The sequence below is a fragment of the Cynara cardunculus genome (genome assembly GCF_001531365.2).
Source record: "Cynara cardunculus var. scolymus isolate 2C chromosome LG 17, CcrdV1, whole genome shotgun sequence".
NCBI lineage: Eukaryota > Viridiplantae > Streptophyta > Magnoliopsida > Asterales > Asteraceae > Cynara > Cynara cardunculus.
The window spans coordinates 6,393,837-6,409,877 of record NC_037544.1 but is presented as its reverse complement, the minus strand read 5'-3'; the positions used below and the strand labels follow the sequence as shown (position 1 = coordinate 6,409,877).

Genomic DNA, 16,041 nt, shown 5'->3' with positions numbered 1-16,041 from the left:
TATGTGTTTTCAGTATTGTTTATAAATAATTATTTTCAGCTAAGTCGGAGAACAGGTCGTCTGTACATTATAAGGTCCCTTTACGCGTATTATCACATGTGATAAAGGTGTTCTTACGTTCTCATAAAATGAAGGTGTTCTCGTTTGAACCATTCTCTCTCTCTCTCTCTCTCTCTCTCTCTATATATATATATATATATGTGTGTGTGTGTGTGTGTGTGTATGTGTGTATTATATAGACTTGGGATCATATGAGACCAAAGGTTTTTCGTGAGACCCGTAAGACTAATTCTCAATCATTGGATTAGATCTACAATCTGAACATTCATAATCACAAAATTGTCACGAGACTTCTCAATAATCACAAAATTGTCACCGTACAACTTTAGACCATTAGATCATTAGTTTATAAAGTTGATCAATGAACATAAATTGGTCTTACGGGTCTCACGAAAAACCTTTGATCTCACGTAAACCTAACCCTATATATATATATATATATATATATATATATATATATATATGATTGTATGAGAAAAAGGGATTTGCACCTTTGATCACTTTTAATTTCTTGCTTATCTACTAATTACATTTCTCACTGGAATTAATTCAGTGCATCTTATCTCGGTAGATCTCATCCTAATATACATTCATCGGTGAAAATCTATTCTTACGTTTCTCATCTTAACTCTCATTTTTATCGAAACTCAATCCTCGATATATATATATATATATATATATATATATATATATAAAATTTAGTGGTAGAAGATAAATAGTAGATGATGAAGTAAAGAAGGATAAGGATGAGGACTTGGATGGTGAGTATTCCACCTCAAAAACCGATTGCATTTACACCTCACCTTTCGCTCAATAATGTCTCATTTTCTTTCTTTCTTTCTTTACAACTTAGACACGTATGTTCCAAGTTTTGTGGGATCAGTTTCATCATTTTTTTTATAAAATAGCTAATGTAACGCTTTTATATTAAAGTGTTCTAAAAAAATTATTAAGACGTTTAAAAGCGTCATGTAAACTTATTATAACGTCTTTAAATATGACTCTTCATTTTTTGGTCATATAATTTGAGTCTCATAAAACAGTCTATTAAGACACTTTGAAATCGATGGCGTTTTATAAACCCGATTTTGTTGTAGCGAATGTTAATTTTTCTTATTTTCTACTCATTTTACACGATATATAGGTTTTCAAAAACCGATGTACGTGACATTGATTGATTTTGACGTGTCGTTTCATATAATCAAGAATTAAAATATGACTTGATAACTTGATAACGATATCATCAAAATTGCTAGATCTGCTGATAATCTATCAAAATAGATACGAAATATGAAGAAATAAATATTTATTATAAAAATTAAAAATATATATAATTATTAATTATACTAAATAGAAATAAAGACAAAGGTAAAATCTAACCTAATTATAAAGGATTATTCTATATTTAATGTCTTTGCTCTTTTTCCTATGTTGTAATTTAAATTTTTATTTATATAATAAAATCCTTTTTGTTGTCTCAAATTATATTTATGTCTAAACTTAATTAGGGTTGGGTTCATGTGAGACCAAGGGTTTTTCGTGAGATTCGTGAGACCAATTTATGTTCATTGATCAACTTTATAATCTAATGATCTAAAGTTGCACGGTGACAATTTTATAATTATTGAAAAGTCTCGTGTCAATTTTGTGATTATGAATGTTGAGATTGTAGATCTAATCCAAGGGTTGAGAATTGGTCTTTCGGGTCTCACGAAAAACTTGGTCTCACATGATCCCAAGTCAACTTAAATTAAGCATGGATCATTACTCATCTCGTGTTAATAAAAAGTAGCTTAAATAATGTATAAGAGTGGTGTCCGATCGGTTTAAGCTTGAGCTTCAAATGTTAAAAGTGTTTGAAGGTCACCGGTTCAAATCCAAATAAGAATAAAAATCCTCTTGTGGCTATGGAGGTTCAAATATGGTGACTCAGGGATACCCACGAAGCGGATGGTCGCTCTGGTATTAGTCGGCTCGCATAACGGATTGGATATCCAGGTTAATCAAAAAATAAAAAAAGATGATGACTTAATTTATTTATTTGGTTTGAAGTATTAGAACTGATATTAGAGCACGTCCTGAGATGTGCTCATACATCTCCGAGGTATTGATCATGGGTGTGTAACTGTATAAATCTCATGATAATGTCATGAATTCGAATGGAAGAGTTTGTAACGATTCAACATGACCCTTTTGTTTTACCAGTCGAAACTTTGCAAAAAGGCGATCAATCAAAGTAGTGCAATAAAATAACAGTTAATGTCTTCATCAAAACTGGAAAATTTGCATTAAAATTTTGGAGCATACTTCGTACCAGTTCACATTACAAGTAATGTACTTTGAAATTTCTCATTCTGATTCTTAAGATACATCTCAAATATCTATGTATTTCTTTTACCTGATGACTTGTAAATCTCGACTACGATTTGGTTCTACTGACATGACACTGATATTTTTATTTAAATACCAACTAAGCAAAAAATGCACCATTAAAAAACTTACGGTCTGTAATATTTATTAATCAATGGCTCATGCGGCATATGCCGTTACAAATTTTACAATTCTTTAAAAATTAAATGGATTTTTTGTGTGCTTATTTGGCATTTAAAAATATAAAATTATTAATGGTCAACGAAATTGGATCGAAAGTAATCAGTATTTATAGGTTACTAGTTGTGTACCCGCGTAATGCAGTGGGAGCCATGAATCTTACGATTTTGAAGTTTCATTAGTTTTATTAGAGAAGATTTAGCGATGATATAAGTTACACTTGGTCTTTACATAATAATATAATTTGAATAAATAAGAGTTTTGGTTTCAATTACAGTCTATCAATGAAAAAAATTGTATGACAGTTTAAAATACAATATATTTAAAATTCAACATATTTAAACGACTACACAAATGTGTTCGATTTACACCAAGAGCAAATAATCAAGAGATCAAGAGCGAGGCCGAGAGTTTTAGAGCAATTGGATGAGAGATGAATGAGGGAACTTTTAATAACTTATGGTGAATATCAGTTTGAATCTCACCTTGGGGGATGGGGAGAAGACATAGATGTATGAGAGGGTGAAGACATGAGTGAAAGATATCAAAAGTATCTTGAAAACATGAAAATAAAAGGTAATAATATGCATTGGTAACTTGCACTATATGTTATTTTGATTATAAAGAGATTTTAAGACTAAATGCATAAAATAATAATACTTAATGCATTATGAGTTGTTTTTAAGACTTTTAAGACTTTGTGCATAAATGTATAATAATTTGTGTATTAAAAATTGTTTTTAAGACTTTTGAAAACTTTGGTTTATAAGATAGTATAGATTAGGTAAAAGATGTACTTAAATGTTTAAAATCCGTCACTTATATCTAGGTGTCAAAATGAAAGTTTTGAAAGTATGTTAATTAAATTAGAAATCAGTCTAAAATATATTTTATTTTTATACAGTTCACCGTTTCTTCTTGCATTTTGCATAATCAATATTTAGAATGAAACAGTAAAATTCTAAGGTCCATGATTTTAAGCAGACTTGCAATGTATAGATTGTTTTTTTTTCTTTTTACAATTGTGATTAGTACGGTTATGATTCTATAATAGTTTCGTTTATTAGGGGTGTACAAAAAGTTGTCAACCCGCGAAACCCTAACCCGCTAACAACTCAATTAAACTCAACCTGCCTAACTGCCAAACCGTCCATCCACCAAACCGCTAACCCGCCAATTAGAAGGGTTGAAATTGGGTTGGGCCTAGCTCAATCCGCCCAACCCGCTGCTAAATATATAATTTTTATAAAATTTTATTTATATATGTTATTATGTGTGTATATATATATATTAATAATGTATAAATTTTATATATTTTTTATTGATATTATGTTTGTATTTCATTTTAGCAAACACATATAGGTTATCAAAAGAGATTCACGATCAGATAATGATGACAAATAATCTAATTAAAAAGATAAATTATTGAAATCTTTTTGCAGCAACAACAAAATTGATATGTCGGAGAATATGAATGATATTGATAGATATTTGTTTGATGAATCCATCAATCTAAATACCCCATCATTTTATGTTGTAGTTTAGTGGAAAAAAATGTTCAGTTATAGCATTTCGCTACAACAACATTAGATCTTATAGAATGTCTAGAATGTCTTAACGTCATAATATGATACTTTATAGGACGAAACAAGAAAAATGTCTTATCTAAAAAGAGTTACAATATGTTTATAGAATAATTTTAGACGTATTGACAAATTCTATGATGCTTTTAAAATAAAAGGTCGTATTAGTTATTTTATATGACACGACTTGAAAAAATGTCATGTGAACGTAGGTGTCTTATAAATAGATGAATTTACGGGACACTTCTCAAAATGTTTCTATTAAATAACTAATACGACATTTTATTTAAAGATCGTTCTAAAACACTTGTTGAAACGTCCAAAAACGTCTTATAAATCTATTGTAATATTTTTAGATATAACGCTTTATAATATGGTCTATAAATTTCAGTTTTATGAATTATATCATTCGTCAAATTTTATGTAACTACCAACCCGCCAACCCAACCCAATCCGCCTCAACCCGCAAGGGTTGGGTTGAGATTTTTCCAAACCGCCACAATTGAGTTGGGTTATAAAAATGTTGTAAACCGTCCAAACCAACCCGTATACACCCCTACCGTTTACTGTTCCAAAACTTCTTAGCAGTTTACTTTTGAGCTTGACGATACTCGATAGATTTTTTTTCTCTTATCGCTCTAATGGTCATATATGATAACTAGAAGTTATTTGCATATATGTTGACCTTTGACCACACCACAATTCGATAATCCCATGCCGACCATTCCTTGAACCACCTAAACAGTAGGGCCACGTGAGTCGGATGGTTTGAGCTTACTTCAAAACTGAGAAAAACGAGCACCATGAAATACATGTCACTTAGCCATGTATGTCGTCCACACCACCCTTTAATAAATCATTGGCTTAGTATCAACCAAACACCTACACAGTAAATGAAGCTATCATAACGTTCTTTATAAAACAAGAGACTCGTACTGTAATTCATATTTCATATCTTATAAGATGAGTCATCGTTGGTCTGCCTTGAATAATAAATGCACACATATGAATATGATATTCATTTTTATTTTGTTTATAATCTTCTATATTTGTTTTTGGTTTTGTTCTAGAAAATGGAGATATTTTGGTTTTTTAATTATATTTTAAAAAATAAATTATTTAAGGGTATTTTTGTCAATCGAATCATTTATTAATTGTTTTCTAGAAACTGACTATTATTGTTTCCTCGAAGACAAACAACAGTGATTTATTTGGTTGAGTTTAGTAAACTAGTTGATAAGTTAGGTGATAGTGGATAAGTTAGCTGATTAATAAATTATGTTGGACAAAAACTAGCTTATAAACATGTAAAATAATCAAAAAGGAGCATCTTGAAACAATAGTCGATTACAAATATTTCATAATATAATTAAAACAAATTTCTAATAATATAATATGTCAACTATATAAATAATTAATAACTATTATTAATATATATTGTATAACTAAAATTAACTAATATATTTTAACTACTATAAATTGATATTTATGGATAATTAATATTTATTTATAATTAATATTAATTAGGGTCAAAATTAAAAAAAATGTCAAAAAATTATTCATAAGCTATTTCAAGTAGTTTATCAACAAGTTAGCTTATGTGCATTCAAACGATTACTCAAAAAATAAGTTAGTTTATAAGCTAACTTATGTTTGTCAAACGATACCTTTGTGTTTCCTAGAAGTCATAGATTTAATAATCGTGTATTCAAGCGATGCAGTAAGATATAAAATCTTATTATTAACTGTCGATAATTAATACAGATTTCTATTAAGAAACATAATTCAAAATTTATATTTGAACAAAATAGAAATTACATTTCTTATAATCATATAAATTTATACAGACATAGCTAAATATACTAAATTGTTTTAATTTTTATAAGCACATGTTTAAACACAAAACGTCCATCAGATAAAAAATTATCATAATCACATAGACTAATCTTTTAACAGCTCTCTAATTACATTTACATAATCACTGGCGGAGTTGATACATGCCCAGGGTTATCACAGAGCACCCTTAAAGTCCAAAACAAACATTATATATAACTCTCTATGCAGTATCATGACTAGGGATGCACGTGGGTTGGGTTGGGTTGGGTTGATCGGGTTGAAGACATTTGAACAACACAACTCAATGCTTGCAGTTTGAGAAATCTTAACCCAACCCAAACCGAAGTGCAACTCAACCCAAACCCAAACCGTATGAGTTAATCGGGTTGGTCAGGTTGATACTTTGATATATTAAAATATTTTCCTAACCTTGAATATGTTATTTCCCTACTCATAATTTCTTTTTCATCATCAACTATTTAATACAACTTATTCATGCTTCTTAAATCTTACGTATATCACATTCAATTAAATTTTATCAATTTTCATGTATATGTTCACAGTTACTGAACATATATACAAATGAGTTATATAGAGATAAAGAATAGATTGAAAATATGTGTATATGAAGAGGGTATGTGATAATGTAATTGTCTAATGTACATATTAATAGAAACTCAATAATCATATTAAATCCAAGAAATAAAAGGATACGGGTTCATCGGGTTGGGTAAGGTTCAAATAATAGTAACCCAATATAAAATCAATACCTACGGTTTAAAATTTTTACAACACGATTAGATATGAGTTGCTTCAAATTAAGTTATTTCGCGTTGGGAAGGGTTGGGTTGATCGTGTTGTACATGCTTTCTTGGTAATAAACTTGTTACATTCTTTTTTGAGTTTTTGTGGGAATACAGGAACAACCTAGAGCTAATATTTTGCGAGTTCTTGTATGGTTCTTTTTTCAGTTTTGCTCTTGTTATTATGATGGTATCACAATACTATTGTAATCGGTCACTGTTTTTCAAGATCTAGTAAAACTTTAAGCAGATAAATCAAGAACTTAAGAAATACCTTCTTAAAGATCTTTGTTGATCCAACTTTCTGTACTTTTTCAATTCATACATTTGGTCCAATCCAACAAATTTTAAATTGCAGTAAACAAAGATCAAAGAAGGGGAAACTGTGTAATCTTACCAGATTTCAAATCATCAAATTTAATTTTTAGAATTCCTATATCACTTAGGGACCTGATTACCATAAATATAAACATATACAAAGGAATTATTAGATTTGACCGGTCTAAGACATGCCATGCCAATAGTGTTAACTAGACATAAAACCAGAGGAACAAAGTTGGCCTTTAATAGAATCATGGAACATCTACAAAAGAACAAAAATTGTAGTCTCTAAACTTGCTTGCCCACAACCACCAACTAGTGTTACCAAAGGGTCTTTGGTCTAGCAGTATGCGAGCTTTTGGCATATCCTAGGAGGTCAAAGGTTCAAACTTCACCAAATGTGAGAAGGGTGCGTGAATTTATTTGTTCTATTTGCCGTATATAAATATTAAAAAGTTTTCACAGGAAAATAATGACGAGGTGATCTTGGTTGTCATCGTTGCAGAACATGAATGGAATTGCAGAAGCTAAGAGTTGATTTAATCAAAAGAAATGGCAGAGATTTCGAAGAGCCTTGCTAACTATTGCCATCGAGAAAACAAAGCAAATGAGTTCAATCGACAATTAGAAAGAGAAGGGATTACTTGCAGGTTCCGTTGGCACATAATCAGATTAGGTTGAGCTAAAACTTAATTCTCACAACATAAAACAAATTTGAACTTATCATTCTAGTGGTGCTAGATGGATCTGGAAAATTGGATTTAGGGACGGTTACACACCCAGAAGGTTTCAGTTTTGCAATTGGGTTCCATCTTCCTGTATACAACTGGATTATGTCTTCCAGTTCAGGGAGCGAAAGATGGTTATAGACAGGGACGGCTTCGATGGTGGTCAAGCGTCGTGGCAACTATAGGGGATAATGGGGAAGTTGTCGGTGATGAAGAAGACATGAATCGTGACCGACGACATCATTTTTAATCTATGAAGAGAGAGAGGGGGAGGGAGAGAGAAAGTGAAAGGAACGTATAATAAGGGTCTAGCTATATGCATACCTCTTTATAAGTTATATTAATTTTTTAACCTTGTGACTCTATTATAAGAAACTTTGGAAATATAAATAAAATAGACTAATTACTTCACTTATTTGCACCTTATTAAGGGGGTGTTTGAGTTGCTTATTTGAAACAACTTATGTTTTTCTATAAAAACACTTATCAATTTATTATAAGTCAGAAGAGTTTAACTTCTTCAAAAACTTTTTTTACCAGTTTGGCATTGGTATAAACTGTTTATCCAAACATTCAAAAATATTTATTACCGATGTCACACAAAAATAAGTCAATAAATTGTTTTTATAAGCAACGCTAAGGCAAATGCCTTTTAAGTAAATCTTGTTAACTTACAAAAATTAAGAGAAAAAAAACAAAATCCACGTATGACGGGCAGCTCCACCTGATCCATTCTTCCGCCTTAACGCGCTGTCTTGCTCCCCCATTCCGCCCTCACTCCACCGGACGCCACCCTACCGCCTCCCTTATCCATTGAAATTTTCTACAACCCAACCTCTCTTATCTTCAATGGCGTCTATGTCTCCCCCGATCTTCCCTTCCTCCGCTCGCAGCTCTGATGCAACTCCTCACAAACTCACCTACGCAACCCCTAACTTCAGCACCACCTCCCGATTGAACCGACGATCAAACTATTCATCCACTCGATTCGCTCAATCTCTATCTAGGGTTTCGGATTCTTCGACTTTCTGTCGATGTCAAAAGAACAACGATATGGGCAACAGCAACAGCAGCAGCAGGGACGACGAAAGCCCTGGCCGATGGGATTCGGGGTTTCAAGAGAATGTTAGGAATATGATCAAGTGGTTCGATGATTACATGGATGGATATCGTAAGACTCATCTGGAAAACATCAAAATGAAGAAGGATGATTCTGGTGGTGATGGTGTGAAGAAAGAAGCTGAGGTGGTGATGGATAGTGATGGTGATGAAGATTGGGATTGGGAACGGTGGAAGAAGCATTTCACGGAGGTTGATGAGCAGGAACGTATTGTTTCTATCTTGCAGGTATTGGGTTTGAATATTCTTGGGTACACTATTGTTACTTTGTTAGGGTATGCTACTCAAATTTTAACATGTGATACCATCACTATGCTTTCGGTGTAACTAAAATCCAATCCTCCAGTAAACACATTTTACTTTTTAGTGCAAATTGAAAGCATTCACTCTCCCTCGGCATGCATATTGCTGCAATCTCCATTTACGTCTTTTGCACGAAACTTGTTCTTTTGAATTCTGGGAAAAATCTCAATATAATCGGCTGAAACTATAAAGCTATTGCATTTGGTCCATAAGGTTAACACACGTTTAAAGTATGTGTGAAGTAGAATCTTGTAATTTTCATTGTACAAATGTAGTATTACTCTTTTTTTTAAGAGGGGGGAAGGCCGAGGCTACATGGTGAAGATGAAAAGTTGCATGCAGGCAGTTGCTGTTAGCCAGTTGAAGATTAAGATATGATTATAACATATTTTGAGATAATTCTATTCTTTTTTGGAACATAGAGCTTGTCAATTCATACTTGTCTGTATGATCAAGATTTTTTTCTAGTCATGATAGTGTTGACGTAGGCTATTATGTTGCAAGTGTACCTAGATTATTTCAATAATGTCTTGATCTTTGTGATAACATTTGTATACTGGCATTCTGACTTGCATGTCCCTACAGTCGCAACTAAACCGTGCCGTTGTTAAAGAGGACTACGAAGATGCTGCCAGGATTAAGGTGTCAATTGCTGCAGCTGCTACTAATGACACTGTTGGCAGGGTGATGTGTCGCCTGAATGTAAGAGAATGATCTACTTTGTTATAACTTTTAACTAAGGAGCATCACATATACAGTTACAATTTCCTTACTGCTCTACCTTGTTATGTTGCAGAAAGCCATAAAGGAAGAGCATTACAAGGATGCAACATTTGTACGAGATTATGCTAGTGCAGGTTTGGTGAGTTGATACAACCTTCTCTTACATTCACAGAGGCTGCTAACAGAGGCTGCATAGTCACTTTAATATGGTGTTTTTTAATGTTACTTGTTCTTGAACGTTGCCATGTTGCTATCACCATCCTACTCCCCAAACCAAGCCCCATCAATCTCAAACCATATAAACACAAATTGAGTGTGCAGCATGCACATAGTTATGTTAAGGGGTGCTCAATATCTGTTGCACTCATGATTTTGGAAAAGAAGTGTAGACTCGGTTTTGACTGTGCGACTGTCATTCAACACACATTTCGATAAAACAAGCCACAATTTACGAATACATGCTAATGTTTCTTCACGTAACTCTATGAGGTCAAAGTGACGATGCAGCCTCTGTGGTTAAGCTAGCTGCGGCACAGGCTTCATACTCGTGACATTGATTAACAGGACAGGAATAAAATGACAGATCTCACTGTAATGGATCATTACAACTAATGCATGTTTGCCTTCGCCATACTAGCCATAGCTCACCAGATCGTGTTATCCCCATGCATATGGTTTGTTTTGTGGAACAGTATGGCTGGACTTCTTTTCATAGCACTAGCTTGGGATATTGCTTCTTTCAGAACGGTATTGCTGGAGTATAGCATCATAAACATATTTATAAAATCTTCCTTCAGCTTTTAGTGGTAGCAGTGACGGTTGACAACACAAGGAGGTCTGCTAAGTGCTAATGAATCTTGAAAATTCTTGCGCAATCGATGATGACTCCTTTTGGCTGTAGTAGTTATGAAACTGGGAATACTCTAGAAGCTCCAACAAGTCTTGAAACTAAAAGTTTGTACATACCTAACTATTGCAATGTACCAACTAAATTAGTTGCTACAAACGAAAATTTTGCATCTTCTTTGAATATTTCTCTTCCTTGGTATACTCCTTTTATCATGTGTCTTTCTAGTCTTGCTCTTGTAAAGCTGACTATGTTTGGATCATCGGCTGCATATTGGAACTTCAATGTTTTCATGATTTGGCACCAAAATTTTTGTTATGAGTGTTGGGATTGTAGTGCTAGATTAAACCTCTGTGTTTGTTGCATTCATTAGTAAAAGGTGGTTTATCTAGTATGACTATGAGTAATTTGCATGCATAGGGAGAAGGCATATTCAATTTCGATCTAGCACTTGATCTAAGTTGGCTCAAATGCCCATACATGTTGCAACATCTTGGTGCACACATTGGAAGACCCATTTTTGGCGTGAAGGAGCTGTTTGACTCTCAGCTGGTTATATTCAGGATGGTGGATTGAGGGTAGTAATGGAGACCATTTATGCAAGTGGGCCTATGCTTCCTAAAGATTCAACAATTAGTCTTAGACAAAGCTATTTAGATGTAACCTGCAACATCAATGGAATGATTGCTTGTGTGAAGAGGGAAATCCCATCTATGTTGACAAAAATCTTTCTCAATGATTGGCATTGCATGGAACTATAATTGATCCATTGTGAAAAAATATAGGCATATATTAGCAAAACCTTATGATACATTAAATGTGTCTTCCCACATAAGACTGTCCGTGTATATCCATGTGTTGCCTTTTCCTGTAGCTTCTTCTAACAAGAATTTTTAACTTCAGTGCAAGAAAATTATTCTACCTCTATGGCAGGTCAAGTTTTCTTGCCCACTATTTTTGGACCATTTGCCCTAGTTATTTTTTATTTTTCATCTGAAGGAAATATTTTCATTCATGTGCTTGATTTCTTCATTTATTGAATATTTGTGAAGTCCATTTATGTGTTAGTAGTCCCTATTAATTAGTCTTGTCGTCTTGGAATTTCTTAACTACATTCAATTTATTTATGTGCTTTCACATATGGTTTACTTTATGTTCTTCATCTCGCATTTTAGGTGGGGTGGTGGGCTGGATTCTCAGATGATAGCAAAGACCCATATGGTCGTATTATCTGTATAAGTGCAGAACATGGAAGGTATCTTGCAAGAAGTTATAGCCCCAGGTAGAGTAGCTAATCTTTTATGTCCAATTTTCATTATTTTACTCGGAAACCAGTCCTATTCAGAAAGCCTTCTCAGATAATGGTCGACATGTTTGTGCTATTGGTTGAACTCCCTCTGTTGTTGATGAATCTTATCAGCACTTCATACTACTATTTCTTGGGACGATTCTCATTTCTTATTTTTTCTTCGTATATCTTCTTACATCAATGCTCTAGTAATCTATGCTCTCTTAGTAAGTGTTATGAAACCCCTTATCTATAAGACTATAACATCATATTTTCATGGCCTTCTTTCGTGTAGTTAGATTTTCATAGTATTATCATATTTGTTAGGCAGGTTTATTGTGGAAACTGCTCCCTTTCCTTTTTTATAAAGATAAAAAATGCATTGTTTATCCTAAAGATGCTTTCTTTGTTTGATTTTGTTTTATTTTATCATAAAGATAGATGCAATATGCGCTCCTTACTGAAGCAAGGCTCCTAATTCAACGATATCTTAGGCGTATCAATTACTTAGGTAGAAGTCTACATCCCTGTGTTTATGGGTTAAGTTAACTGGAGGAATTTCAGTAATGTGACTCGATCTAATTAAATGCTTGTGAAAGAACGATCGACTGATATGTTGATCATCTCTGGTGGTACCATAGTATGTCATATTGAAGGTTTGTGTTTGTCCATTGCCTTTGAATTTCAGGCAGCTTGCCAAGGCTGCAGATGGTTCCCCTTTGTTTGAGGTTTTTATTACAATGAACGAGAAAGGAGAATACAAACATCAGGTAGCTTTCTTTATCTGGCTCAATTTCTCGTTAACTTGTCATGTGCCCTTCTACTTAGATTGGAAAAAATGGCTTTTCCTTGGTATTTCAATCTGCATGATGTTCACATATCATAATTTTGCAAACTGTATCTATTGTCTGTCTTGAAAGTACTTGTCTACGGAAGGGTATGCATCTTACATTTAGCGGACTGTTACAGGCATTTATCATTTGGATCAACATGTTAGTGTTCTGTTGAAATGGGTACAATCTTAACTCGTGCCAGACACAAAATAGGGGCAAGCCTAGGAGCAACGCTAAGGTTACTACTTTGTGAAGGGAAGGCCAGATGTTTGAGTTACAAGAACAATCTCTTGGCAAACATGCAAGGGAAAGACTCAGTACAAAGACTTCAGCTCCTAATCCTTTCAAAGCCAAGGAGCCTTGGTGCACCTGAGTCGCCCTTTGCTAACAGAAATTGCCTTCTGTATGATTGAATTTGGCAATGCTGTTTGTGATAAACGCATCACGAGCATAATGAAATGTATTTTGTTTAAGGCACAAACTGGATATATGTTTGAGTTCATAGTCAAGGAAGGTGTTCCTGGGTCACTCTTTGCAAACAGATATTGCATTCGTTAGATTGAATTTAGCAATGCCGTTCATGAACATAATGAAATTTATTATGTCTTAAGGCAGTTAGATGTGGATTAGTGTTCATTAGACAAGGAAGGTGCACCAGGCCTATGAGATTTGTTTGTTTAGGTAAGATTATTGGGACAAAGGATTTTTTGATTCAATTATGATGATGTTTCATGTAGTTTATGTCACATAGTTGACGACTGCCTTTGACTGCGTGTAAGAATTGGAAGCTGAGGAAATAGTAGTTTACTTGAAAGTTGAAATACCATCCATTTCATTGTAAAGCGCTGTTGATCTCAATGGTTGTCTTCCCTCTTGGGAAAACTGCTCTGTTTGTCACCAAGACATTTTCATTTTCCTGGCTGCCCTTCTGAAAATTACACAATTGTGGTTACTTTAGGCATAGAGCACCAGGTAGCAGTGAATCTCTTATTACCACTGACTTAGTTTTGTGTATACAATTGTGTATCTGTAAGTGCACATGTTAGAAATCAAATAACTACTCCCTTTGTCCCTAAATAAGTGTTCACATTTCTATTTTAGTTTGTCCCAAAATAAGTGTCCACTTTCAAAAGTAAGTGTCTACATTCCCATTCTACCCTTAGTTATGAGATGGAGAAATTTTCTCTATTTATTGTTAAGGGTAAAATTATCCTTTAGTTAATTAAGAAGTGTAATAATTACACATTCCTAAAACTGTGTGCCTTTTTCATTGTGTACATTTATTTTGGGACGAAGAGAGTAGTTGCTAAGAAGCTGCACCTATAAGTTAATTAGCATAGTGATCCTTTATTTAATTCACTACTGGATTGAATTTGTATGATCAGGCTGTATACTTGAAGCGGAGCGAGGTTCCTACAGATTTTCCAATTGCTTCCTCCAAGTTGTCAGATCTTATTAGTAGCGTCAATCCACTGGACTCCATCGGTGACAAAGGTGATTTATTTGCAAAAGATAGTGAAGATACAGAGGATGTTGAAGATGAGGATGATAGTTCTGATATGGCTGAGGAATATGGTTTTGAGAATATCATGCGAGATATGATTCCTGGTGCAAAAGACCTGAAAATCAAGGTGATGAATTTGATACCACCAGGAAAAATAGACAGGGATTTAATATCAAAGGTGGTTGAACAAATAATGGAGGAAGATGAAGATGATGAAGATGATGAAGAAGAGAATGATAAAGAGTTGGAGAACATGAATGAAGTCACAGATGGAACTGATGTGGTGCAAATTGATATTGATTTCGATGGTGCTGATACAATAATCGATGGTGAAGGTAATGGTCAAATTGCAGTTAAGGTCGTAGTTGGTGATCTGGTACAGAAAGTTTCCAATGACACATCTCATAAAGATTTGATTCGAGTACCGGCAAAGCTAGAAAAGAAAAGCCACTCGTCATTCACTTTCTCTATAGAGAAAGAAAAACAACAGGTTTCTTCTGGCAGTGCACAATCTCCGAGGCACGGTGATGCTAGACTTGGAGGTAATCGTAGAATAGACAGTGTTATGCTTGATCTTGCCAAGTCCATTGGAAGAGGGAAGATACCCATGAAGGTTAGCTTTGGGTACAGTTTCTTGTTGTATAGCAGATGAACTGTGGATTAATTGGACTTTTGCTTGTCAATCCATGAAGTTCTCGATGACATCTTTCATTTTGCAGGTGCTTAAAGATGTAAACCAGTTGATAAATCTCACCCTTAATCAGGCTCAAAGTCGTCAGCCTCTGTCTGGATCTACAACATTCAACCGAATCGAGCTTCCATCATCAGGAGATCCTTTAAATGGTAATAAATTTAGCTGGAAAAAGTTAGCACCTTCAGTTCTTTGCTGCCAATTATTTTGCCATTATGTTAGTGTTCCTACACGGAACATCTTTCTTCTCTGTTGCATATTTTGCTCTTCCCAAGCTAGATTTGAGGCGCTGACAGATACCCTGCACTGTGGCAGGACTGTATGTTGGTGCACATGGGATTTACACTTCCGAGGTCATTCAACTAAAGCGTAAATTTGGTCAGTGGCAAGAGGATGGTAGCATGAAAGAGTTCTCAAATCTTGAGTTTTATGAGTATGTAGAAGCAGTCAAGATTACTGGGGACCCTTATGTTCCAGCTGGTCAGGTAAATGTTGCACATTCTTCTTCTTTTCCCTTTTTTAGAATCATATACACAACTCCTTCCAACCTCTTCTTGAAATTTTAGTTTTGGTATGGTGCAATAAAGGGTTGAGCATTGAAGATCAGTTTGATCCATTCCTTTGGGCTTCATTGGTTGAGTGGGTGGGGTTTAAAACTTTTCATACAGTATTTTTAAATTCATCATGCATGCATGATAATGAGATAGTTTATTGTGGGTTTAGCACCATTTAATTTGAGTGGGAAGGACTAGCATAYATTCATCCATGTGCTTTTGCATCTAGACTTTTAGCCGTTAAGGTATGTATTTTATTGTTCTCTAGAAGCAATCTTAATTGCTTATCATACAAACT

General features: G+C 34.0%; 1 protein-coding gene across 1 annotated transcript in view; it reads left to right on the top strand.

Annotated features, from left to right (window-relative positions):
• Positions 1–8,684: 8,684 nt before the first annotated feature.
• LOC112500970 (protein EXECUTER 1, chloroplastic-like) overlaps positions 8,685–16,041 on the top strand; it is a 9,458-nt gene continuing 2,101 nt past the window's right edge. The window contains exons 1-8 of the mRNA XM_025104593.1: positions 8,685–9,228; positions 9,889–10,005; positions 10,100–10,165; positions 12,049–12,155; positions 12,850–12,931; positions 14,380–15,111; positions 15,218–15,341; positions 15,505–15,674. Coding sequence (XP_024960361.1) covers positions 8,731–9,228; positions 9,889–10,005; positions 10,100–10,165; positions 12,049–12,155; positions 12,850–12,931; positions 14,380–15,111; positions 15,218–15,341; positions 15,505–15,674 — 1,896 coding nt within the window. The 5' untranslated portion in view covers positions 8,685–8,730. The remainder of the gene's footprint in view (positions 9,229–9,888; positions 10,006–10,099; positions 10,166–12,048; positions 12,156–12,849; positions 12,932–14,379; positions 15,112–15,217; positions 15,342–15,504; positions 15,675–16,041) is intronic.